The sequence below is a fragment of the Manacus candei genome, unplaced genomic scaffold, assembly GCF_025592945.1.
Source record: "Manacus candei isolate 608988 ecotype Guabito, Panama unplaced genomic scaffold, ASM2559294v1 h1tg000076l, whole genome shotgun sequence".
In the NCBI taxonomy this organism is placed as follows: Eukaryota; Metazoa; Chordata; class Aves; order Passeriformes; family Pipridae; genus Manacus; species Manacus candei.
Window position 1 is genome coordinate 8,949,395 of NW_026138124.1, and position 25,268 is coordinate 8,974,662.

General features: G+C 45.9%; 1 protein-coding gene across 3 annotated transcripts; it reads right to left on the minus strand.

The window, feature by feature from the left end:
- Positions 1-1,759: 1,759 nt before the first annotated feature.
- Positions 1,760-25,247, minus strand: TRIM37 (tripartite motif containing 37). 3 transcript variants are annotated; one of them, XM_051809271.1, is made up of 25 exons: positions 25,083-25,247; positions 23,707-23,808; positions 22,370-22,410; positions 21,607-21,723; positions 20,582-20,669; positions 19,630-19,752; positions 18,296-18,419; positions 17,536-17,603; positions 16,934-17,058; positions 15,984-16,034; positions 15,487-15,568; positions 14,051-14,127; positions 13,452-13,631; positions 12,651-12,765; positions 12,217-12,429; positions 11,710-11,846; positions 10,913-11,010; positions 9,379-9,579; positions 7,455-7,628; positions 6,493-6,621; positions 5,842-6,010; positions 5,041-5,159; positions 3,385-3,534; positions 2,757-2,835; positions 1,760-2,397 (listed from the first exon to the last, which is right to left on the minus strand). In XM_051809271.1, exons 1-25 carry the CDS (start codon positions 25,101-25,103, stop codon positions 2,394-2,396), a joined length of 2,787 nt encoding a protein of 928 aa, XP_051665231.1. In that variant the 5' UTR covers positions 25,104-25,247; the 3' UTR covers positions 1,760-2,393. The 3 variants fall into 3 exon arrangements, with proteins under 3 accessions (XP_051665231.1, XP_051665229.1, XP_051665230.1); XM_051809269.1 differs by having other exon boundaries at positions 7,317-7,628; positions 25,083-25,246; XM_051809270.1 differs by lacking the exon at positions 25,083-25,247 and adding an exon at positions 24,917-24,935 and having other exon boundaries at positions 7,317-7,628.
- Between the last annotated feature and the right edge of the window lie 21 nt (positions 25,248-25,268).

Sequence of the window (25,268 nt, forward strand, 5' to 3'; positions counted from 1 at the left end):
TACCTGAGTTGGGTCGCGTCGTGACGCTGAAGGACAATGTCAAAGCAGACTTTACCTTATGCCACGTTTATGGTGGTGCATCATCGTAGAAACTCCGCCTGTTTTTGGAACACTGTGTGTCGGTGAGACCGTTGTCCCATGGGCAGATGAGGCACGAGGAGTTTGTGTATAGACATGGCTGCTGTAGTTCAGGTCCACTGTCTCCTCCCTGAATCCTCCCGACCCCGGCAAAGCTCTGCGGGAAAGCAAAAGGAGAAAGATTGGTCTAAATTAGGGGCTGTTTTAGCACAGTTTACTCCACCAGTCATGCAAACAAAGCCATCCAAGGGGATACTGCAGCTTCGTTCATGGCTGTAATTTAGGGCAATCTTTCTTTACTCCACACCCTCTCTGCAACAGGAACAAAAACTCTCTACCCTTGTATCATGTGCAATAAATAACGAAGCATTAAGGCGACCTCTGGCTCCGATGGCCGTACCCTCCTCCAGCCCTCGTGACTCGGCGACGGCTCCTGCCAGCATTAGAGCTAAAGAGAAACAACCCCACCTGTCAGGGCCTCCCACAACTCCTGGGCAGGGTCTCCTACAACTCCTGTAAGTCGCACTCGCCTTGTGTCCGGTTTTTCCTCTCCTTCCCTCTAGAAGACACCTCTGGACAAGAACAGGGGAAGTGGCTGAGCTCACCCCCAGTGCTGCTGCTCGTGGCCAGCCAGGCGTGGTGTCAGCTCCTGGGTGCTCCTGTTGACCTTTCTGTAGTACCTTGTTCATGAGACATGTTCTTTATGAAGTGAATAAATTAAAGCTAATCATGTACCAGTGTTGGGACTTTTCCATTTGCAACCTTGTTCTACAGTTCACCCGTGAGTTTAGTTATAACCATGTATTAGTCATCCATATTTTATTTATGAAAGCTGTTTATACAGGAAAAACTGTTTTACCAATATCTTAATAAAACAGTAATTTAAACCACACTTCAGGCAGTCTGGTTATTTAAGAGCTAACAAAGACAGCAGCCACACTGTGTTCACTGTGGTCAAAGGGGGCTTCCTTTGATATCTAACAGGAGCTGGCTCTGTTGAGCTCTGACTCCATGGGGTTGCCCAGGGCCCATCACAGCCCAGCTCTGCTGTTTCACAGCCCAAAAGGCTGTGGTGGCACAGTCCAAGTAGATAAATAAATCTCCCAAGCCCCTTTCCCCACCTCTTTTTTACAAACCAGCTCCAGAAGTAAGTTCTCCATAAGGTGAGCAAATCACCAGCTCCTCTCTGGCCCCTCAAAGGCAGGACACAACCCCTGTGCCTGATCACTCAGTTCCTTCAGTTGGGCCTCTCACCAAGAGCAAACCCTGTGCAAGTGCTGGAGAGGCAGAGCTCTGTGAGGACACCCGTTGAGCTGAGGGCAGTGATGCACCCACAGCCCTGCACACCCTGAGCCCCCACAACCACCACAGAGAGGGGCCTGGCCCTGGAACAGGCTGTGCTCCCTCTGCAGCTGAGAAACACAAACCCAGCTGGATAAAAACTGTGCATCCTCCTCGCTGCCTATTTGAATCAAGATTTAAGCATTTGGTCTGGCTTTTACAAACACAGCCTCAAGAATCCCAGAGGGGTTTAAGTGCTTTTCATTGAATAATTAAAGAAAAAAGTGACAGGTGGATGACAGGGAGAAGTTCCTCCCGTGAGCAGCCAGAGGGGCTGTGCAGGCCTGTGCTCGGACCCTGACAGCCCCTACCACCTCACTCAAACATCCAGAACTCCACCTCAGGTTTCAACATTCAATTTTATTAACAAAGTGCAAACAGTTTCAAACTAAATCGTACAGCACGGCCACGGCGGCACATTCACACGGACACAGGGCACGGGCAGCAGGACAGGCATGACACCGGGTACTCACAGGGCCTCATGCTTTGTCACTAACCAGGGGTCAGCTCCCAGAGGGGCTTCACAAGTAGTTGAGCAGCTCAAAATGTAACAAACAGTGGCAAAGAGTTTGGCAATGGGTGCGATTGGTCCTTGTCACCGACCGGGGAAACACCTCGTGTGGTGCCTGTTCCACCCCAGCTCTGGAGCCACCGCCAGGCCCCGGGGGTTAAAATGAGGACAGTTCCACGCTCCTGGTTATTCCAGCAGGACACACCTCCCAGGACAGGGCTCAGCACCTTCCCAACAGTTCCTCAGAGCACGTGAGGCTGGCAGAGCCAGCAGGAATGCAACCTGTAGTGCAAGGCCTTCCAAGGTCGTTGTGCCCCAGGGACAGGTTTAAGACAATGGCAGAAGAACCACAGAATGGAGAGCACACACAGCCATCGACAGCAGCCTCGGGCTCAGCTCCAGGGAATGCACACCCCTCTCCCCAGGGATGCAGTGGTGGGTCTTCAGGCCCCAAGCCCACACTCTACCTGCTCCAGACAAAGAGATTCCACTGAAAACCCTCCTGCTGGGGCAGCTTTAAGGATTCAAGCAAACACAGTCTTAAGAGTCAAAACTTCATGTCAGCTGCTTCAACCCAATCAGTTTTGTGCTGATTACAGAAGCATTCAGAACTCAGCCTGCCCTCCCTCATTCCCAGACTCCTCATTCCCTGGTGGAGCTCAGGGGGGCAGGGCAGCCATGGCCTCCCCCTGGTGCTGCCAAACACAGGGATCAGACTGTACCAACACCCACAGCAGGAGGAGTGTTGGCTCTGTGGCTGCAGCTCCTGGAGCAGCACAGGGAAGGTGCAGCCCCAGGGCTGGCCAAGGAGAACCGTCCCCGTTACCTGGTGGTGTCGTCTCCAGGGACAAAGCCAAGATCGTCAGAACTCACTTGGTCGCCATCCGGTAACACCGAGGAGTGTTCTGGGGGTGACACACCAACAGAGCCCAGTCACCTTCACCAGAGGGGCACCTGAACACCAGTGGGTGCTCCCTCCCCTCCCCTGACTCAGCCCAAACTTCACCCCGGGGCAGCTGCAGCCTCCCAGCTTTGATCCATTGACTGGAAGTTAAAGCTTTTACACCAAAAGTGAGACAAGTTCCTGAAACTTCACTGAACTGCTCCAAGCTCATTCCTGCCAATTAAGATGCAAATCCATGTCTAAGGCAGTGGTTACCTCCCTGGAATTAGCCTACTTACAGTGCCAGTGCTGGCACACAGGGAGTTCCAATTCGGAACTAGCACTGTGGGTTTTCCAACCCTTCCTCATGAGACTCACCTGAACTGACTTGTCAAGGCTAGGAAGTTTCCCTTTCCTGTTTTGATCTGTTTTAACTGGTATCCCAAGAGAGGAGTTCCAAATCTTACTGGCACTTGCTTGAGCTTTAACACCTCCACAGCCCCCCCCGGGATCTGTATCCCACAGCCGTGTGGGAGTGTTTGGGAAGGGGGGCTTGGAATATCCACCCTACCTTCGGTGGAGGGCTGGACAGAGAAGGCCTGGTTGAACACCTCTGAGGGCGAGGCCTCCTCCTGCTCCTCGTTCTCCGTGTCACATTCGATGTCACTGTCGCTGCTCATTCCCGGCAGGAGATGCAGGACGTGCTTCTGGCACACCCCGGCTGCAAGAGACACCAGAGACAGCCCAGGCACAGAGGATGGTGAGATCCATGCAGTTCAGTTATCAGACCTTTTCACATGGAAGAGCTCCCGATATCACATCCCCAGGGTTGGCAGGACATGGAGAGCAGCTCCATGTGCTTCCCAGAGCACGGAGGGATCTGACAGAGCAGCAGTCCCAGACCACAGCTGGATTTTGCTGGGCAGCCCCACTCCAGAGGGGCAGTTCCCACGTGCCACCAGCTGAGCCCAAGCCCAGGAGTGCAAATCTCCCTCCCCTCCAGCTGCAATTCAAAAAATTAAAGTTGCTTTCTGAACACGACCCGTGGGGCAGATGGACCTGCCAGAGCCCTCGAGCAGCACTGCATTTGAGTCACACCCAACACACAAACGACCCCTCAAAGCAGAACCACAGCTCTTGGTGCCATCAAGGTGGTGGCTTTGGCTGTGCCAGACCTTGGGTGTGCACTGGGCAGTTCTGGGGGAGACACTTTTTACTTCTTAAGAGCCAGCACTCATTGCTAAGGAAAAGCCAAGTGAGGGGCCAACTCCACTGCAGCTTTTCCTCTGAAAGGAGAACAGAATTGTAACATTTGCTTCCTGGGGTTTTTAACAATGAAGTATTTGAGGGTTTGAAGTGCTCTCCTATTGGGCTCTGCCCCAGGAGCAGAGCTGCATCACCATCACGCTGCAGTGACTAAGAGCAGAAATTCAGTTTTGTCACTGAGAGACCTTCTGCAAATGCCAACTCCCACACGATCCCGCACAAACTGCAGCTCGAGATGGATGCTGGCACCTTAATATAGGCTTTGAGCTACAATCCAGTCATTGAAATTCAAATCAGTGCAGGGGTGGAAGGCAGGAGAGTTTTAGCAAGATAAGAAAAACTCTTCTACGTGGACTTTCAAAAAAGAAAGGAAAAAAAAAAAGGCAATATTATTTTTTTCCAGCGTGGAAAGGATGCAGGAAGGGAGGGGGAAAAGTTTCCTCCAAGTCTCTAAGGAAACTGGCTTATGTACCACAACACCCAGCAGGAATGAAGTGCTGCAGAGGTTGGAGTGAGGACATGGAGGAAGTGACCAGGGGGGTTTGTCCCTGAAGGCAGGAGACTTAAAAGCCAAGGTCACTGACCACTGTTTTAATTAGAAAAGAAATCCTTTTCAAGGCCACTGGACTGGACACCAAAGCAAAAACCTGGAGACAAAAGAAGAGGTACAAAAAGCAGCTGGTTGTCCAGGGAGGGAGGTGGCACCACATCTGCTGCTCCGTGACATCCCCGTTCCTCCACACACAGCAAGGACACACAGCCCCTCTCCTCGTTCACGTTTATTCCACAGCTGCCAAACGTTACAGCAAAGTTCAACAGCCATGAAAGCAGGTTTTGGGGCTTGTTGGCTTTGGGGGGTTTTCCTCCTTTTCTTCCCCCCTCGAGGTCCCAGTGCAGAGGCGGCTCAGCAGAGCCCCGAGTGCTGCCACGCTGCACCCGCCCCCCCCGGCACCCCCGTTACCTTCCTCTGGCCCCGCAGAGGTGCCTTCTGAGGCCATTCCCTGCAGCTCCCCGGGCTCAGAGCTGCTCTCCAGACCTCCTGCCTGTGCCCCTTCTGTCCGACAGCCCTTGGAGTTTGAGCTTGAGAAAGAATTCAGGAGAAACGCAAAACCCCGCGTTAGAAATTCGGCTTGGATTCGGTCACAGAAACAAATCCTTTTAGTGCCACATCCAGTTTTACTCATTGCTAAAATCTCCTGCATACCCACTTAAACTCCCAGCTTGGATTGATTTAGAAATAGTTAAAATCTGAAAAAAATTACTCCTCAGACTTTTCCAGTTTTTTTTCCAAAAAAGGTGACTTTAGCTACTTCGAAAGAAAGAACCTGAGCACTCCATTGCCCTTTGCTTAGTTGCCCAACAGGGAATTATCATGAAACAGCTGAAAAATAAAGGCACAGTGAAAAACATCATCTTAAAACAAGGAAATCAAAAGTGATTAAATCTCAGTCACAGGATATTTTGCATGGAACAGTGGGAAAACAGACTGGGATGCCTTTCAAATCCAGGCTCCAGCCACAGCTGATCAAAATAAAAGAAAAAAAACTAAAAAGAAAGAAAAGGAAAAAAGAAAAGACAACTTGTAACCTAGTTATAAACCCAAAAATTAATGTCCAGAGGGAACAGCAGCAAGCAAGTAAACTTCAAAGTAATCTCCCTTTCATGCTACAAGCACCTGGTTTTAGTAGATTGTGGAGTTTTTTGTGGATCAAGGGAAGGTGGGGGAGGAGATAACAGGAGGAAAGAAGAATAAAACCTTTACCCCAGAGCACCAACTTTTCTGGTCTTCTCCACAGCAGCCAAGCCAGCCAGGGCAGAAACTCCCCCGTCAGAATCTGAGCCCTCACAAGGCCTGTCCTCCTTCGGCAGCGCCTCGGCCGCGCCGGCCAGGGCCCGGTGCCGACTGCCCAGCTTGGAGCTGCCCAGGCCACCTGAGCAGAGAGAGCACAGCTGTGACCCTCCATTCCCCCTCTGAGCACCTGAGAGGGGCAGAACAGCCGTTCCTCTGTCAGGTGTTCCCTCATTTCCACTCGAAGTGAAGCCCTGGCTTCCCCAAACTCAGGAGTGGCCCCATCGTACAACTCCTACAGCCCCCGATCCAGGGGATTCCTCGAGTTCCCTTCAAGTCAAACCACAATTTAAACCTGGGTCAGTACTTTTTGATCCAGGATTTTCCCTGAAATATCTTCATTGAGACCAAAAGTAACACCTAACACGTCTCTTTATGCCCACTGTGAGGCTCTGCTTCCCAGATCAGCTCCCTAAAGGTACAGGAACATTCACTACATATGGGAAAGGATCCAGTAAAGTTTCAGGGAAACTCCAGATGCCAAATAAAAGACTTGTGGAAAAGTTTTTGTACAACAGATGCCAAGCTGTGCCCTGTCACACAAGGACCAATGGCCTGGGTTACCTTCAGGGGTCTGAGTGTCTCCCTTCACACGCAGATTCACATCTCCACAGTCCATGGCTCTCCTCAGGGACAGACTTCCCGCTGCTCCAGAGCGAAGGGGCTTTGCTGAGTTGCTTTTCTTACTGGCAGCTGCAAAAATAGTTTTAAGATGTGACAAGTGTTCAGTCAAACCACTGCAGTATCCTGTCCTTGTGCTTAGGTAAAGCTCCACATTATTCTCATTGCTCATTAACTCCCAATCCTGCACAAAACTCCTTCCACGGCCTTCCTGTCCAAGACCTGGGCTAGAGGGAAGCTTGGCTGACTGTGGATGTGGCCAAGAGTATGCAAGTCATGCTCACTGGCTTTACACTAAGGCATCCTTCACAAAGCTCCATCCACATTCCTTCAGTCAGCACGAGAGCGTAGAGAGACCCAAACCCAAACCCTGGCTTACTTGGATTTTAGAAAGATTTCAAGTTAGTAAATACAGCAAGTCTGTTTAATTTGTGCCCTGGCAAGCACCATGCAACAGCCTCAAGTTCACAGCTGGGCCAGACACAGAGCAGTCCCCAGGGAGTGACCCTCAGCCTGGATCAGTTTGACCCTGGGTTAAGCCTCAGAATGTTCTCACTGCATCAGGTGTGTCACTGGCTGTGGAGTAAAGTTTGGGTGAACTCAGTTTCAGTGACATTTACTTCCTCCAAGGCAGGGCAGGGTTACATTTCTGGTGCTTACAGCTGAACCTGAGAATGAGGAACTACACAAGGCCTATTTCCAAATGCTGAGATGTACAAACCACCTGCAAGGGTGACATTTAAATCCCCCCTTTTCCATGCACTTACAATTCCTTATGTAACAACTGGTGACTGAAGACTTTGTCAGCAGTTCCATCCCTATTTCCTGCAGTTTGCTGCAGCTGTCGGTCCCACAGGCAGCCAGAGCCCCCTGCTCGATGGAGAAGAAGCTGGGCTGTCCCTCACCAGAGCCAGCATTGCTGCTCCTCACTTCAGACAGCTGGTTCTTCACATCTGACATTTTGCTTCTGACTTCAGCCATCTGGGTTTTCAGCCTCTTGAGCATCTTCAGGTCGGGCGGCACTCGCCACATGGCCTGGTGCCGCCGCTGGTCCCGCTCCTTCAGGGAATAGGATGAGGCTTCACCAAGGGAAAAGTCAGAGACCACAGCAGGTGAATAAAACCATTCTCCAGGAAACACAGACATCAATTTTTAACAGCTCATTTGCCCTGCTATAAAAATGAGGGACACAGGTTCTGTCCTGGTGTGGCACCACACTGAGGCTGCAAGCACCGCACAGCTACTGGGACAGCAAGGGTTTGTTCCCTGTGATGGAATAAGGCCCCAGAACCTGCCCTCTGGAAGGAACCAGGCTCCCAGTACTGCTGCAGGAATTCTGGTGACACCTGAGTTCACCAACCAGGCTGCCAAGTTCATGCCAACTTTGTTACATGTTTTTAGAAAAATTGTTGACTGTCTGTATAAAATTCTTGTACCACCAACATATGTGAGCACAGAGAACTCAAAGAAATCAGAAGCTAGGGAAGGAATCCCTTAAGTACCTCCCAGTAGAAGATCAGGTCAAGCAGCTAATACCTGAGTAAGTCTGTGCTGCTCAGCTGGAATTAGATCAACCTGGATGTTTGTGTGAAGTGTTGTAAATTCTGTGAGTGTTTCACTGCAAATTCAGCTGTTCCAAACCCTGAAGTCAAGTGGCTCATAGAAACCTTCACCCCAGGAGGTGCAGTCTGGCAAACTCCAAATGCAACAGCAGCTTTCTCTTCTCTGACCAGCCTGAATAAGCTCTGGGCACACTCAAACCTCAAGGGAACCTCCACACAGTGGGTGATTTTGGCTGTGTAACCAGCAGCTAAAGACAACCAGGAGGCCACTCAGCACAACAGGAGAGCTTCACCCTGCTCCAGTGGCACAGCACAAAGTGCAAAGCCCTCCCCTGAACTCCTTTTGTCCAGGGCTTTTTCCAGGCAAACGAGAGCTGAGACTCACAGTTCATGTGCTGCTCCCCTCTTTTCATCCTTGTCGAAGTGACTTCCATTTTTGGAAATATGGGTTACAGCCACTGAAAATTCATGACTGTTTATGTAACTACATTTAAAAAGCTAATGACAAAGGAACAAAACAAGGGAACAAAGAGTTTGAGTCAGCTTTTACATTGAGTGACACCAGTGGCACTGTGGCAGCAAACCCAAGCATTATTTGTAGCAAAGGGACTATTATTTCTCTGCTGTTCTGGGGAGTCACCAAAGGTTGTTTCAGAACGACCTGAGATGAGATGCTTTGGTGGTGGGGCAGCAGCTCCAAGTGTTAAACATGATAAATGCATTATTGAGGTTTGATTTAGTTTTAATTCTTCACTAACAAAACCAGGGGAAGGAGCAGCCTCCAGGACCAGCCCTGGATGCAGATTCCCAGCTCTCCTGCCTCTGCTGCACGGGGAGTTCGTTGCTGTTTTCGGTTGAAGGGTCCTAAATGAACCACAAATACCCTTCAAAGTCTTCAATTATTCAAATGCCATCACTATTTTTGGCTCCTGACATTTTGATCCATTCCCCTTCCACAAGCACTCACACGTGCTCTTCCAGCCTCACAACTGCACACATTTTTCTGCTCCTAATTGCCTTTCTCATGCAGAAGTAAATCCCAGGATTTATTGTGTTAGTTTACTCTGTTCTCCAAGTACTCCCAGCCACTCTGGGTACCAAATATGTGCAGGCAGAGGTGGACCTGCTGCCTCAGCAGAGAGCTGCTGTGTGTTGTGTTGGCTTTCAGAGCTAACCCCTTCCAGAAAAGGCCCTTCCAGTCACCTCCCACTGCTCTCTGAGACATTCCCAGGCTGGAATTAAATCATCTGATGTGTGATGTAGTTACCTCTGTTCTGCAGAAGAGAGGCAGGAGGACGTGGCTGAAGGCCCCAGAGGTTTTCCATACCATTCCTGTCTTTCAGATCCAGCAAGTGAATTAAAATTAAGGGATCTATATCCAGCAAACTGCTGCTGGCTGTGGAGCCCAGGGCACTGGCTCCCCGTCGGGAAGGTCTCCCACTGGCACTGCTGTAGCTGTGGCTTGTACCTAAAGAAGAGAAACAGAAGGAATGGGAATGTGTGGGACACAGGGATGCATTATTCCCCAGGCAAAATAAAGAGACAGAGTTATCCAAGCAGATTAAGAATGAACACATTCCATGAAACTTAACAAGACATCGGTGTTTCATGGATTTATGGGTTCTGAAAGCAATCAGATATGCTTCTAATTAAAGTTTAAGATAAAAAGCACAGGGAGGGGGGAAGTGCTTCACTTCCTACCTTTTATGTAAGTCTCTTAATAAATAGATTTGTTAACTCATCAATACAAAGAGCATTTATTTTGAAGACATGCCAAACTTTCTAGGTGTGGTGTGGGTGTCCCCAGTTAAATCAAGGAGGGACATTCCCCCTACACAGTGGCCAAGGCTCTCAAAGGATGCAAAGCCTTCAGAGAAAGTAGTTTGATCTGTGGGACTAAATTTGTACAGTTTAGAACAACTCCCTTCCAACACAGCCAGGCTGGAACTAACAGTCAGCCTGGAAAACAGGTAAATGCAAGAAGCTCAGGTGAAGAGATCATGTCAGCTTTTACAAATGCTGTTAAAAAACGTGTTCCAAAACCTCCTAAATTCCTACAGTTCCTACAGCCACTGTGCTACTACTCTAAAGGCTCTCCCTGCAGAAGGAGACACACAGGTCCTTCAACTTCCAAGCTCACAAGAAATTTTCAAGGAGTTATTCAACAGTTAAGGAATTCTGTCTCTCAAGCCCTGGCAGATTTGCACCAGCAGCACAAACAGCACCTCCAGAGAATGGCACTTTTGGTAGCTTTGCCATAAATAAATATACTATCATTCCATATAGACATATTTTCCTCAGAATCTTATTAACCTACGACTGTCATCATCCCTAGGCTGCAAGAAATCCTGGAATACTTTCATATTGCATTTAAATTGCAATTCTGCTTCACTTGTGAGGATTCTTTACTTCATTCCCTCCACACTCTTTAGGTTTTGCAGGGCACTAAAACCTGAGTGAACGTGTCACACACTCAGAGGTCACAGAGATACCATTAAAAATTGCTTCTCAGTTTACTTTTGATGGGAACACAAGGAATTTCAGAGAGGCACAGAGCTGCCCTCCAAACTTATACATCATTTTTAAACCAGCAGAAGACTTTTCCCCCCCCCTTTTTTTTATTGAACTGACGAAGTGTTTCTGCTACACTGCAATAATCAGCACAAACCACATGATGCAGCATTTCCAAAAATAGAAATGCCTGCAGAACACGCAGCTTAGCTTTGCTTCCAAGAAGAAGAGGGGAAGGAATCCAGCAGTGTTTTGCAGGGGTGGGAATTCTGAAGACTTTTTTTTCATACCTGATGCTCCAGGAGTAGCAGCAGCTGCTGCATCCTCCACGAGATCTCCCTCTTCCAGCTCCATGGTACTGGTGTATTCCACGTCATTCTCTCCAGACCTTGGAGGATGAGCAGGCAGGAAAAAGGAAAATACAACTATTAGCTTTTCTCAGCTCTTGTTAAACGTTGTGGCACAAACCTCAAAACCAACCCAAAGTGCTGTAAATAGTATTTTCTGCATTCCAAGCTACACAAGCTGAACAATGACAGTGTGGAAATGAAATGACTGACTCAACCGAGAGGCCAAAAGTGCCACTCGTACCTAAGACTGCAAAACCTGTCCTGCAAACTTCTATATTTGCACATGTTGTAACACATTCTCATGCTTTAATGAAGATTCCAGGATTTGACATTGGCTCAGCCAAGGGTTTTGAATTCCCCATTTTAAGCACCTGTCCTTATTATCACTCCTCCTGTTGCTACAACACTTCCCAGCACCAAACCTCTCTTTTCTTACAGTGCTGAAACATTTCTCAGGAGTGTTTTGGGAAAGAACCTTCACAGATCATCACTTGTCAAAGACAAATGCAACACTGAAATAAATAAAGAGATCAGGAAGATGGTAACTAGCTGACCAAAAATTCAATGTTTAGTGTTAACTCTGAGCTGTTTCCAGTGTGGGAAGCACCTCTCACCTTGCACTGGAATCCCACACACCCCACAGCTGTGATACAGCAAATGAAACCACTTCCACTGGAATTAGGATGATTGCCCTAGGACATAAAGTGATGACCTGAAAGGCATTTGAAGTTACTCACATAGTTTCTTCATCTATATCATTCTCTTCAGTGTTACTGGTTGCTGTTGAACTTGCTGAAGAGCTGCTGCCATCCAGGTGGTTCACCTCATCTTCCCCAGCGAGGTCTATATCCAGGTCACCATCTGAGAGCTCGTGCTGCAGGGAAAACAGCGAGGTTTTGGATAAAGGAACTTGTTGGTTGCACCTTGGTGCATCCCCCAAAAGCTGTGAACAGAAACTCTCTCTCCCCAGGGTCATCCTGTCACACAGAAGGGTCTCAAAGCACAGTAAGGGTTGTAACAGAAAAGCTGGATTTTTCACATGGAATTTGGAATTTTTTTTGTGGAGGGATCCATTAGCTCTGTTCTGGAACAACTCTCACTGACAGCTCTCGAGTGTGTCATCTCCTATTTCCACACCAAGGATAATAAATCTAATTTACAGTTCAGGAGCTCCCCTGTGTTTCTATTGCTGTCCTATCGCAGAAAGCTACAAACAGAAAGGCAGGACACAGAAAAATTCCTACATTCAAGTCTTCCTGCTGGGTCTTCTCCTCCTCCTCTTCCTTGTTCTCCCGTGCTAATCCTGGAGCAGAGAAGTTCTCCAGCAGAGCTTCAATGCTTTGGCCAGGTTTCTTTGACCTTGTTTCTGACCCATCATCGTTCTGGGGACTGAGATGAGTGTCTGGAGGTGAAACCCCTCGTGACTTCTGGGTCCGGGACAGTTCGATTGCAAGCCTCTGAAATGTCCCAAGGAGGCACAAAAATAAACAGAGAAAACAATGATGGACCATCACCATCAAATCCATAAGTCTGGTGACTTGCATTGATACTATTTTAATAACACCAATATCAAACTCCCAATAGGCACAATTGACAATTGTGAATATTGTAACCTAAACCAGGTAATTAATTACCTGTCAGTTAAAGGTGATTTTACATTCTCACACATTTCACTTACTTCTTTAAGGTTATTTATCTGTTGGATATAACTTGTCTGAGCTGCCTCCAGCTGAGCAATGTACCAGTGTTGATCTCTGCACTTCTGGAAGAAGGTTGGGGAGCGCACTTGGAACCTTCAAAGGAACGTTGGAAAAGGTTTTTATGAGGGTTTTTGTTAGGTCTGTGTATTGGTGTCCCCTCCTTCCTCCAAAAAGCCCTGGAGAAGAACATCTTAAAACCTAAAATCTAGTGATAAAATAAACTTAACAGAAAACTTAACAGACATCAGGTGCTTCTGTGCTCAGTGTCCTGAACCCCCTGACTGGCAGCAGGGAGAGTTCTGTAGGAGAGGAAGTTCCTCACAAACCAACACTAACAAAATTCACACACTACAGACAATATCTGAAGCAGATGGATGCAGCTCTTACATTTTTTCCTAATATAGCAGTTCCCAGTGACTGCATTAGTTCTCTTACCTTACAGACTCTCTTTATTCCCAGAGCTCTCCTATGCTCACTACAGCTGTTTCTAAAGAGTGGAGAAAGCACCCTTTTCCTTCAATTCCATGAGCTACAGACCTCTAACCCTTATTAAAGGTTAGAGGGTGAAGGTTCTTTCCTTAACTTATTAAAGTCAGGAGCAGCTACTCCTCAAAGTAAGAGACACTTCAAATTTCCACAACTCCCTCTGGCAGCTCCCTCCTCTGAAGCCGCTGACGGTGAAATCCATTTATGACAAGACACATTTTAAATTCCACTCCCCAATTCTCTCCTGTTTCAGCAGCAGAGGTGACACTGAGCCCCCCAGAGCTGCCCCTCACCTGAGGATGACGGTGTCGTTCTGCCTGTTCAGGTAGCCCTCGTTGGCCAGCAGGTCCAGGCGGAAGAACCTGTTGTAGCCCCAACATTCCCCGACTTCAAAGTCGGAGGCGAACTCGCGGATGATGTTCTTGGTGGGGTCGTTGGTGGACTGGTGAACCATCTCCACACGGTACTCGTACCTGCACAGGGGTCAGGGCCAAAAGAAAGGAGTCAGGGCTGCTGAACAGCTCAGGTTTAGCACTTGCACTTCCCAAGAGGCTTCTCTGCCCAGCTGAAAAGTCTTCAAATAACACTGAAACAGTGCAAGGGGGAAGAAAGGAGCAAAAGGGAGCAGAGCGAACTCTGGGACTGAGCTCTGAGACAGATGCTCTTATCAGTTGTTTTGCCAACTTGCTTTCTATCTTGAGAAAGCCACTGAGTAACAACTTTAAGTAATCTTTGGGAGCAATGCAAAGCTCAGTGAACAACAGAAGTCCCACCATTCTTTCCAAGAGGGCTCTGCATCAATCCCTGGAAACACCACAGAACTTGAGGCCACTCTCAGCAAACACCAATAGAAAAAATACCCAATGTCTGTTCTTACTACAGGTTTACTTACTTGGATGTCTCTGGCAATCCAGCAGACAGCTCCAAGAACACAGACAGGTAGTAGCCCCGTACTACTCCATTCCCATCCTTCAAATAAAATTGAGAAATTAATTAAAAATCAGAAAAAAAAAAGACATCTTGGTATAGAAGGTTTAGAAAAGTTTAGAAAACAGCTTCAAACAACACTGAATTTGCAGAAGGAATCTACTCTGGATGTTACACTTGTGATTTTTAGTCTTCAGTGACCTCCTACTCTAACATGAATCAAGGAATTTGCAACTGGAAGCATATCCACAGTAGTATTGATATCTCAGATACAGATCTCAAGGCAAAACTTTTATTATTCTATTAACACTTTAGGGTTTTGATTTAGTGGAAGTCTGAATAGACAAACACTTGTCAATGTATCAGAAAAACATTATTTCAGGTCAAGCATTAGTTCTGAAATATTTTACACACAGCCACATTTCACAGCTACTTAATTTTTGAGAAAAAGAGCCATTTCTTCAGGAAAAAAAAACCCATGCAACATGAAAAAGTTAGATCAGTTAACTGAGAAACAATATTAGAGTCACCAGAAATCAAGAAGAAGTACAGCAAAACCTCCATCACACTCACCTGGATTAAGGACGAAGAATGGCTCAACTTCAATCCTCCAGGTTGAAGGAACATTTCAACTTACCATTGAAAAAATAGATTTTAATGCCTTCTGACAGCACAACTCATGCAGCCAATCCTGAATTCACTGATAACCTACACACCTTTCTGTCTCTGCACTGCAAGAACACAGTTCTGGGCATATGTGGGTGTAAAGAATGGAGCCAGTTCCCTGAGGATGCCCCAGAAATCACTGACAGGCACAACTGGTGCTCCACCACCAAACATCTATTTCTGCAGACCAGGACTGTAAAAACATCCCACCCTGTGGGTTAACATTCCAACATGGACAAAGCTACTGCTTCAGAAATTGGAATATTCAGCCCACTGAAAGGACTTTAGTTCATTACACACGTTTTAAATGCCCAGCTTGAGAACTGGATGCACCGTGAACAACTAACACCTTGTCCTCCTCCCACCTTCCCCAATAAGTGATGTTCATGAACAAAGAGTAAGCTTTTCTGCACCTCATTTCTGCAAGAGACATCTGCAAATAAACACTGAGACATAAAGGGCAGAAATAGCTATTAAAATTTCTCTGCCATATTGGTAAGCCCCATTTTTAATTGCTTTTAAATCAACCAGGTTAACTGTAGGGACAATGTTCCTGCTGGAGAGCTGGAGGCAGAGAATTCTCCAGAGTTGGTGATCAACTCTACAACCTTCTGATGTTCTTCTCCTACAGCTTTTTATGGACAACATAAGTGATGATTCCTGACAGGAGAAGCCCGGGAATGCTGGTGAAGTGTCTGGGATGGGGTGACAACTGCAGCAGAAGACAGAACTCACCGGATAAACCTTCAGTCTCCAGCAGAGCCCCGACACCTGCAGGGGGGGGCTGTACACGGGGTCCGCTCGCTGGCGCAACGTGCTGGGGGGGAAGGAGGAAACACCTGATTTTGGGACAAAGCAGAACCTTCCCTGGGACCCTGAGCTGCACAAACAACTCCACTGTTCCATTCCACAACCAGCCTTCTTGCTGCAGGAGCATGGAGCAGCATATGTGAGCTAAGTGTCCATCCAAATCTATGTACTCCTCCTAAAATTGTCCCATTTTTATTTAAAAAAGAAAAATAAGTAATTTTCTTTTATCATGAGAAATCTTTCTAGCAAGCAGTTTAGCTGGGGTTGATTGTTCACCTGGCAAACAAGAGATCTTTTAATGGAATTCCAAGATCCAACAATTTTCTGTAAAAACTATTTTGTGTTTTAAATTACACTACTCATGGAGGGAAGACATGGAAGAAGGTTCCCAACATTCACACTAATTTAAGATAAATTCTTACCTGAAGTTTTCCAAGACAAACGTAGTTGAGTCATAGGCTGGAACCAACTCACTGCGGGGGAAGGAATAAATATATGACAGTGGAATAACAGGACATTAAAAATCCCAACTTCTGGAATCTGCAGAAGCATTTTAGATAATTTGGGTCAGCAGAGCCACTGGGTTATTGTGGTATCATTCCATCTGTAAGCCTTCTCTCCAGTACCTCTCCATGTGATAGCACACAACAATAAAACTAATATTTATAGCAACCAGAAGTATTTAAGAGGATTTGCCCTTTTACCTGTGCTGGCTAATAATCTCCTAATGTGGTGAATTTTTAATGTAAGGCTCCTTGGTAGCTCCAGAAAAGATGAAACTGTTGGTGGCTGAAAGCACAACATTTAAAGTTTGTTTCAGACCACCTTGGTGCCATTAAAAAATGAACATTCAGAGTTAAATCACGACAAGGCCAAACTGATTTCTCTAATTATTGAGACTTCTTTTACTTTCAATTTTTTTGAGGTATTTTTCAGGCAGCCTAAACTGCACAGGCTCCCACAGAACCCAGCAGCAGCAGCTCTCTCCTCACGAAGAACTGTGCTATGAAGTGATTTTGGCTGGATATTCTGAATTAAGGTGACCTGCAGAGGCATCTCATGAGAGCCTTGCAATTATACACTGAGTGACCCAATAATAAGAGGAAAAAAAAAGGACAAATCAGTAAACTAAGTGTAAAAGAGAAAAAAAAGAGCTGGAACCCACTGTCCTGAGTCCCCAGCAGGGACTACAGACAAAATAAGCCCTGCTGGAACAGAAAAGCCTACTTGCAGCACAGGTTACCAGGAGGAGTAAGTTGAGCAGATGCTCTGCTGTAAGAGACTTTTAAACATGATTTTAACAAGCAAAACAAACCTTTATGAGAGGGTTGCCAAGCTCAGACTACAAACAGCACAGAGATGCAACACTGACCTTGTGAAGTCTGGGGGGACAGGAGTGGTGACAAAGGAGGCCATGGGCTTCCTATGGACCTGCTGGAACATCATCAGGATCTCTGAGCTCTTGGATATCAGCTCGCTCTTACTGCAGGATCGTAACTACGGGGGGAAAAAGAAGGAAAAAATCCTTAGGTCGGTAGAAAACAAAGGTTTTGACCATTTTTGCTTTTAAACAAATAAATTGCACTTGTGTCACAGCTTCAGAAAGTTTACCCACAACACCACGTGAAATGGAGCTTGGAGGTTTTGCTTGTTTTGTTTCTGAAATTCTACAATGACAGTTACAACAACCATGTTCTTCACTTAGGTTAAAGTAACTCAGATATAACTTTATAGTTTTATAGGATATTGCTATTAATCCCTGTACTAGTTTATCAAGCAACAGAACACCTTTGATTACTCCTAGAAGACAAATGTGTTTTTAAGAAGAGATTGTGCAAACTGAGGCCACTTAAATGAAAAGGTATCCTTGAGAAACACCCATCAATTAATAGTTTCAAAATAAAAAAGTAAATAAGAAGGGCCAGCTGAGAAGGGAGCTGTGTAACACAACATTCCATCTCTTCTCATAATCACCTGATGTTCTACTTCTTGAAGCAGAGTTTCCAGAAGTTCAGTTTCTTGAGTAAGTGATGTCTTTTGACCTGTTTAAAGAAAAGACATGTTTAAAGAAAAACAACACATACTCACTGGATTTTAAGAAACTGCACTTCTCTTTCTTTTTTTTTTTTTTTTTTTCCACTTGGACCTGCCCCAGAACACACTTAAAGGATTTCTAAATATACCAAGGTTGATTGAGAAAGCATTTGAAAAACAAGTCTAGGGTTTTAATTAGAGCTGTAGTGAAGAACTCACTTGAGGTTAAGGTAATAATGAAACATTCTGTGTCCCAGAAAAGGCAGGTTTGTTGTTTTGGGGGTGCTTTTTGGACAAAAAAAAGCAAGTTTGCCTGCACTTCTGATTTTTTTTTACATTAAAATGAGTATATATTACAAAGATGGACTCCTTGACCAACATAAATAATGGTGAAGGAACCACTTTAGTTGAAAGGTACTAAAAACATCTTCCAACCAGATGGGAATGTTCTCTAAGTTATTACAGAGGAGTTTGTAACAGAATATAACCAGGTTATGTCTAACAACTTAGAACTGTATCACAGTAACTACTTAACTAACCAAAGGCTTTGCTGGAGGTGGAAGTTTCCTGCCAGCAGTTAACACACTTAACACCATAAAGTGTCTAAGGACTCACATTCCCCGGGAAAGAAAGTTTCCCAATGGATTTACACATTGTTAACATATTTCTCCCACCCCTAAAAAAGGCCCCAAATCCCTACCCATTAGAGTTATAAGCTTATTCTTGAGCTGAGTGTCCAGCCTGGCAATCATCATCTCCACGGCGTTGCGGATCTCCCGCACTCGCTCGTCCTTGGCGCTGCGCACGGCCTCCACATTCCTCTCCTGGAGCAGGAAAAACACCCCTGAAAACATTCACTCACACATTGACTCTGCTCTCTCAGATCCCAGAAATCCCTCAGTCTCCCTCCAGCCCTATGGAGAAGACAAGTAAATAAGTCCCAGTCCTGTTGAAGTCTGAATGTTTGGAATAAAACAACAGGAATGTGGTTTTGAGTAAACTGCATTCCAGGATGTTCCTGGTACAGCCGTGATTTCCCTGGATCCATCAGCGTGCCCTCTGGTGGGTGCCCAAAGGTTAACAGGGAAGCTGAGCAACATTTTCTCATTACACAGGGATTTGTCATGTGGGGATTCTTTGTATCAAAATCTGAAAGTGCAACCAGCGGTTTCTCTGCTGGAATCTGAGCAGCACAGAAAAGTTCTTTGTGGTAACAAGAGCAGTGTGATAAAAAGAGCTCCTTCTCCCTGGCAGGTGAAGGCCACAAACTCTCAATATTTTACAAACACAAGTGGTGATACAACAGCCACATCTGAGCTGGAGCAGAGCTCACCTACCACAACAACAACCTGAACAGCACAGGCAAAAAATCATACAGAAACTTGTTAAAAAACCCCTGATTTTATTTGCACAAAGACCAAACACTATAAATATAACTGCATTCAGCAGAATATAAAAAATAATCCTTCCTGGGATATAAGAAACTGCACTGAATTTGTGGAATTCCCACTGAAACTGTCAAAGCTGAACGTGCTGATATTTGGATGTCTGACACATTTAACCCACAGGGAAGAGAAAAGTACACAAACAAATCTCCAACCGGTGAGCTGCTCTACAGCCCATCCTGGAGGCTCAGATATGCTTCCAGTTTATTATTCTGAAGAAAGGAAAGTGAGCTCTGTTAGAATAAAGCATTTTTCTACCTGTTTAGCATGGCAGACTGCACTTCTGGAAGTGTAAGAACTGTGCAACTCCAGCTTTTAACCAGCACACCCCAAAAGAAAAATTCCCTGTTACCTAAGTCTAGCAACCACAAAACATTCTCAATTCTGGTTTTGACCTTATCACATTGTGTAAGAAGAGTATAACTAATAAGTAAAAACATCTCTCTATGGGATAATCTCACAGCTTTCATGGAACAGCTTTTCAGAGGTACTGAAAACCCCACAAACATGATATGGTGTATTAACTACTTCCACATCCCACTTTCCAGCTGTCCTTTGCCAAGGGAGTACCACAGGCAGACTTCCTTACCACTTCTTGCACCAAACTGATCAGCTCCATGAGTCTCCTCCTGAGCTTTGCCACTTCCTCGTTCACTTTGGTGACGTGCTGCTCATAGATTTCTGCCAGGGGCTTAAAAGTGTGTCCTCCGTGCTGTGCAAAGAGAAAAAGGAGGAGGAGGAGGAGGTGGTGAATAAAAAAGCATCTCTTTTTCACTTTATTCCACTCCTATTAAATTCCTGAAAGAGAGGGGAAGAAAGCCTCTGAGTGTATCACTCATCCTGGAAAAGTTCCAGAGCAGATTGTATGTAGGAAGTCTGTCTTTCACTTCCCTTCTTAAGAAGTCATGAATTTGGCTTTCATTCCATCAAAGCTTCCTGTCAAGAGTTATTTGGAGTCTCAACAGTCCTCCAAAAATAAACTGCTTCATTCACTGTGCAACCCTCTAACAAATCAAACAGCGATTGAAGTTTTATTTTTATTATTAAAACATCCTTCCCAAACAAAGGCAGCTCTGTTAACCACTTGTATTCCAAACAGGAACAGCTGCTTCTCCTTGAAATGTGCAACTGAACGGATAAACACTGTGATGAAAAACACTGTGATGAAAAAAAAGCTGTGCTACAGCTTTGAAGATAGTCAGGATTACAGGCCAGGACAATTAAATAATGTGTTATCTGTATTTTCTGAACAAGACTTCTTCTTTTGCCCAAAAAAACCCTCATGGCCACACAGAATTTGTGTAAGGTAACTGTGAGTTCCTTTTGGCAAAAATTCCATTTCCTTCTCTAATTATGAACAGGAAGTATCAGGTTTCACAACCAATGTTATTAAATTACAAGTACACGTGCAACTGCAGTATTTTCACGGCAATCCAACAGCCACAACAACAGTTTCACAGCATTTGTAGTTTTTCAAAGCTGCTGCCAAACACAAAGCTTGCAGCCTCTCAGTGTGTGCACACGAGCAAGTCTCCTCTCACCATTCCTCCCCAGAGTGCACACTGGTGGCAGATGCACTTCTTGCAGGTCCAGCAGAAAACACTGAGCTTCTCGTGATGATTTTCACACCTTAAACAACAACAAACAAAAAAATACACTTTTCATCAACAGAAAATAGCTGTGAATTTTCTACAAACTCAATTTAACATTTTTATTTGTTTTGCCACACAATACTGAGAGTAAAGCGCAAAACATATTTGCAAGAAGAACACTTGCATTCAGTAAAAACCCCTGGTAAAATAAATGTGGCTTTTAGTATTCTCTCAGGAAGCACTTCACAGAAAGTACATTACTAAAATTGGATTTCTACCCAGCAGATAAAGGATATCAGCATGGAATCAAGCTCAGAATTTTAGAAGTTCACGCTACACATTATTAAAAACCTAATCATACACTACCTAAAGTAACCACAGAAATGGCTCACAAGCTTTTAGGACAAGCTGAGCTTTGTCATTTCTCAAAATTTCAGGAACCCTAGGAAAACAGTATCTCAGAATATACAGGAAGCTCCAAAAACAAGGAAGGAGAATGAACACCAGTAGCATGACAGAGCAATAGTAGTGCCTTTTGGGGGAACTTTCTGTATTTTCTTTGCTCTCCAACTGGGTTTATCAATTACATTTTCAGGACTAGAAGACAGCTCAGAACAGCTTCCCTGCTGTTACGTGCTGAGATACCAAATCAGCAGGCACAGTCTTACTGGGACTTACTGCCAAATGAACAAGCCACTGAGATAAGACTTATTTCAGATATCTGGTCACTGAGAAGGGTTGAGAGCCTTTAGAAGTATTCCTGCCCTTCATGTTTCCCCCATCTTTCATTTTAAATGTGTCGAGTAGAACCAGAAATAGCAACTTTCTAGGCAAAGGCACCGAAGCGTGACAGAAACGCCAGCACAACTCAGCTTTTCAGCGAGGGAAAGTTATCAGCTTGTTCCCTGATAACTAAAATCCCACTCCTGTAAGGCACACCACAGAACACTTTATGCAGAGAATGCTCCATTTACTTGTCCTTCTCGTTCTCTTCATGCTTGTTGAGGTTGCAGAGCTGGAGTGTGTCGAGCTGCTGGGTGACCTCCTCTGCCCAGCGACAGTTGACGAGCTCCCGGAGCTGCAGCGGGGCCCTGCAAGAAGCACAGCAGAGCAGGAGCAACAGTGGGGCTCCAGGAGAGAAAGGAAAAGCACTGAGGGGAATTCGGAAGTTCTACACTACCAGAAGAGTAACACAAAAAAAAAAAAAAAAGCAGAAGCTGTATTAGTTATTTCAGGAAAAAAAATAAAAGAAATTTTTAAGTGGATTTGCCCGTTTGGGGGCTGGGGAGAGGTGGGAACACAATGAACCACCCCACAGGGCCACACAGAGCAGCTGCCTGATATCATACAAATTACAGTACTAAAACAGGACACAGTTCAGTCTGAACAGTGAAGCTCCTGGTCTCTGACTCCCATAAGAAAAATATAGAGTTCTAAGAGGAATTCCATCGAGTGACTCTTACTACACAAACTACATGCACTGAAAACAGCAGTGTTACATGGGAAGAACAAAGATCTTAGCCTGTCACAGAACTAGAATGTATTTTACAGTAAGTGTTATACCTGGGCCAATTTTTATAGTACCAGTAGCCAGGTCTCCAAAAAAAAAAAAAAAAAGTAATCAAGCTTATAAATTTAATGCAACCTGCACTGAAAAAAAAAAAAAATAAAATCAATCCTAACAGGATAGTACAGCCAATTCCTGATAATTTGTTTCTGATATTAAAAATACCTTACCTGCAATGAGGGCACTGAGCTCTTTGTTCAGTCAGCCAACGCTGTGATGGAAAGAGGAAAAACCTTTTTAAAGGGACTGTAAGAAAAGAATTGCAGGCAAGTGCATTCTATCATTAATTAGGAGTGACTTATTTTTATTATAGGCTTCATCTATTTTTTCCTTTTTATTAGCAGATTTAACTGTTTAACCACTTAGTCACAGAAGAAGCTGCTATTTGTACCTTAGTAACAAGCAAGCACTTTTCTTAGATGTCAAAGGTGCTTCAGTCAAAATTACATAAAGAATTCTGAGGTACCAAATACTGCATGAGAAACCACCCACTTGGAAGATTCCTGGAGTCTCAGACTAAAGAGCATGTTTCAACAGAGGAAACCAAAAGGTACAAGAAGCCTATTTTTCAGTCTAATTAGTCTTCAAGGTAACTTATTCCTTCCTATTTATAGGCCAATTAAATACCTGCAGTTCAACGACCAAATCCACAAGGACCTGTGAATGTTTCTCTTCCAGAAAGCTCCAGAGACAAACAGCTGAGCAAAGAACTTCACCTGCCCACTACAACTCACAAGTGTAAGAGCTCAGCAGTTGATGGGCTTATATTTGTCAGCTCACTACTACATTTAAAGATTCTCATGAATAATCTCTCACCACCCAGCAACAATATGTCATCCAACACTCTTAATATGCAGCACGAATCCTTCACCTACAGTTCTTGTCAGAGCTTTCAAAGCAAAGGATGAATGTCTGTTCCAGTTTCTGGAAATACTACTTGGAGGGCTGGAAACCTCAGCTGAACCTTCTCCTGCTACACCAACACATAACTGCAGCTGGTTTGGAACTGAGGTGTTATACATTGGTAACCATCACCTTAAATTAACTGAGATTCTGGTGGTGCCCCAGACTCCTCTGAGAAAGATTTAGCCCCTTCTGATCACATCACGCTGGCCTGATGAGCATTATAAATCATCTCCAGGATACAAGAGGTGATGTTATGACCTTCCCAGATGCAAAGTCAGCATCTGATTCCTGTCCCAACTTTTGTCTCCCACACAGGCACCACAGACTCTCAGGAGATGCTAAAGAAGGAATCATTGTGTGTCTCTTCCTTAACAGCACTTATTCCAGATGGTCCCTATAATTAGCACCACGGAACGCAATGCACAGCCCGCCTAGTTTTTCCTCAGGGTGTTATAAAAGTGTTTGAAAGGGAAACTGAGGAGCACAGAGGAGGAAAAAGGAATCCTTGGAACTCCAGGAAAAGGAACAAGAACGTTCTCACAAGATCAGCCGGTTTTCAGCTCATACATTTGCAAAAATAAGCTGTGAGAAGCAAACTCACCCGGATGCAGCTGAAGCAGCACAGCTTGGAGCAGTGGGGGCACAGGCGAGCATCCCGCAGCTTCTCCATACAAATAAAACATCGGAACACCTCGGCAATGCTCTGCAAAGGGGGGATTATCACCATTGTTAAACCACAGGCTTTCAAACACATCAGAGTTGCCTTTGTTTTCCAGGCAGAGCGCCAGGTTTCGCTTCAGTTCCACCCCAAACAGCACATCCCCGAGCGAGGCACCACCTCGACACCAGGGCTCTCCTCCTCTGCACCATTTCACATCCTCCTTCTTCAAGGAATAGTTTCTCTGTTTGCCTCATCTTTTTTTTTGGAGCAGGCCTTCCTCAGGCCAGGATATCATTCCTGCTTGAGCTCACCAAGGATTGAACAGTTGCCAGAAGAAGCTGTGCTGCACCTGCAGGCACTGCACCCACCGGTGTCACTGGACAGGCACCAAACTAATTCAAAACCATGGTAAGTGCAGGTATGTGACACACAGAATGCTAATGAGAGGGAATGAATTGAATGGTACATTTATTTTTTTTTTACTTTTATAAGATTTACATTCTTTTATGGTCTACCATTAGCTCTCTCACACCCTATTTAACCAATCTTGGGTGATAAAAATGTAATCCAACCTCTTTTTGCTATACCCATTTGAAGAGAGAACCATTCTGTTCTACAGAACAACCACCTCACCTCTCCCCATTCCCCAAACGAGACAGGTATTTTGAGGGCAATGTTTGCTTTACATATTGACAGATTTTTAACTGATAAAGAAGTTCTACATTCTGCATTATACAGGAGCCACGGTTTTAACTACGGAACTTTCAAAGGTTCTTCAGGAGGGTTAAATTTTTCCCCACAGTATTGAAATTATGAATCAGCACAAAAGCAAGATGCACATTCAATTTACAGATATCACAATAGGCCGTATACATTGCCTTCTTCAACAGGGGCAAACCATTGGAATGCAACACACAGCAGGTTGTCACAGATGGTCTTTCAAACCCTTCTCCGGTCTGGCTGCTCTCAGCCCACAGCAGGTGTGCGAGCTGCCGGGTTACAGAGAGCCCTGCCCGGTGCCAAGGCGGGCTGTGTGTGCGCCAGGTCTCCATCCTTCCATCCGTCCCTCCATCCACCTCCGGAACTGGCACCCGCGCTGCTCCCGCAGCTCATTTCCTCCCACATCCCCACCTGCTGCCTCCCTGCGCACCCGAGCCGCTGCCGAGCGGCCTTTTTTATCCCCCCCCTCACACCGCGACAGAGCCCCCGCCGAGGGGTGAAGCGGGCAGGGAGCGAGGAGCCCCTGAGGGCAGTCCCTGAGGGGACCCCTGAGGGGACCCCTGAGGGGACGCGCGCGCCGCCCGCTCGCCGCTCACCTCCACGCTCTGCTCGTCCATGGCTGCGGCCCCGCCGGCGGCGGGCGCGGGGACGCCTGTCCCCAGCCCTCTCTCTCCGTGCCCGGGGTAAGGAGCGGAGGCTCCGCGGGGTTTGAGGAGCGGGCGGGCGGAGGCAGCGCCCCGAACCCAGCCCCGCGCCCCGGCCCGGCCGTGACCGCGGCAGCG

Excerpts from the sequence above, each read along its gene's own strand:
- TRIM37 (XM_051809269.1), bottom strand. The coding sequence starts at position 25,103 with ATGGACGAGCAGAGCGTGGAG. Across the intron at positions 18,420-19,629 it reads TCAGTTTGGTGCAAGAAGTG|GAGAGGAATGTGGAGGCCGT; the intron begins GTAAGGAAGTCT and ends TTCCTGCTCCAG. Across the intron at positions 12,430-12,650 it reads AGATAAATAACCTTAAAGAA|AGGCTTGCAATCGAACTGTC; the intron begins GTAAGTGAAATG and ends GGGACATTTCAG.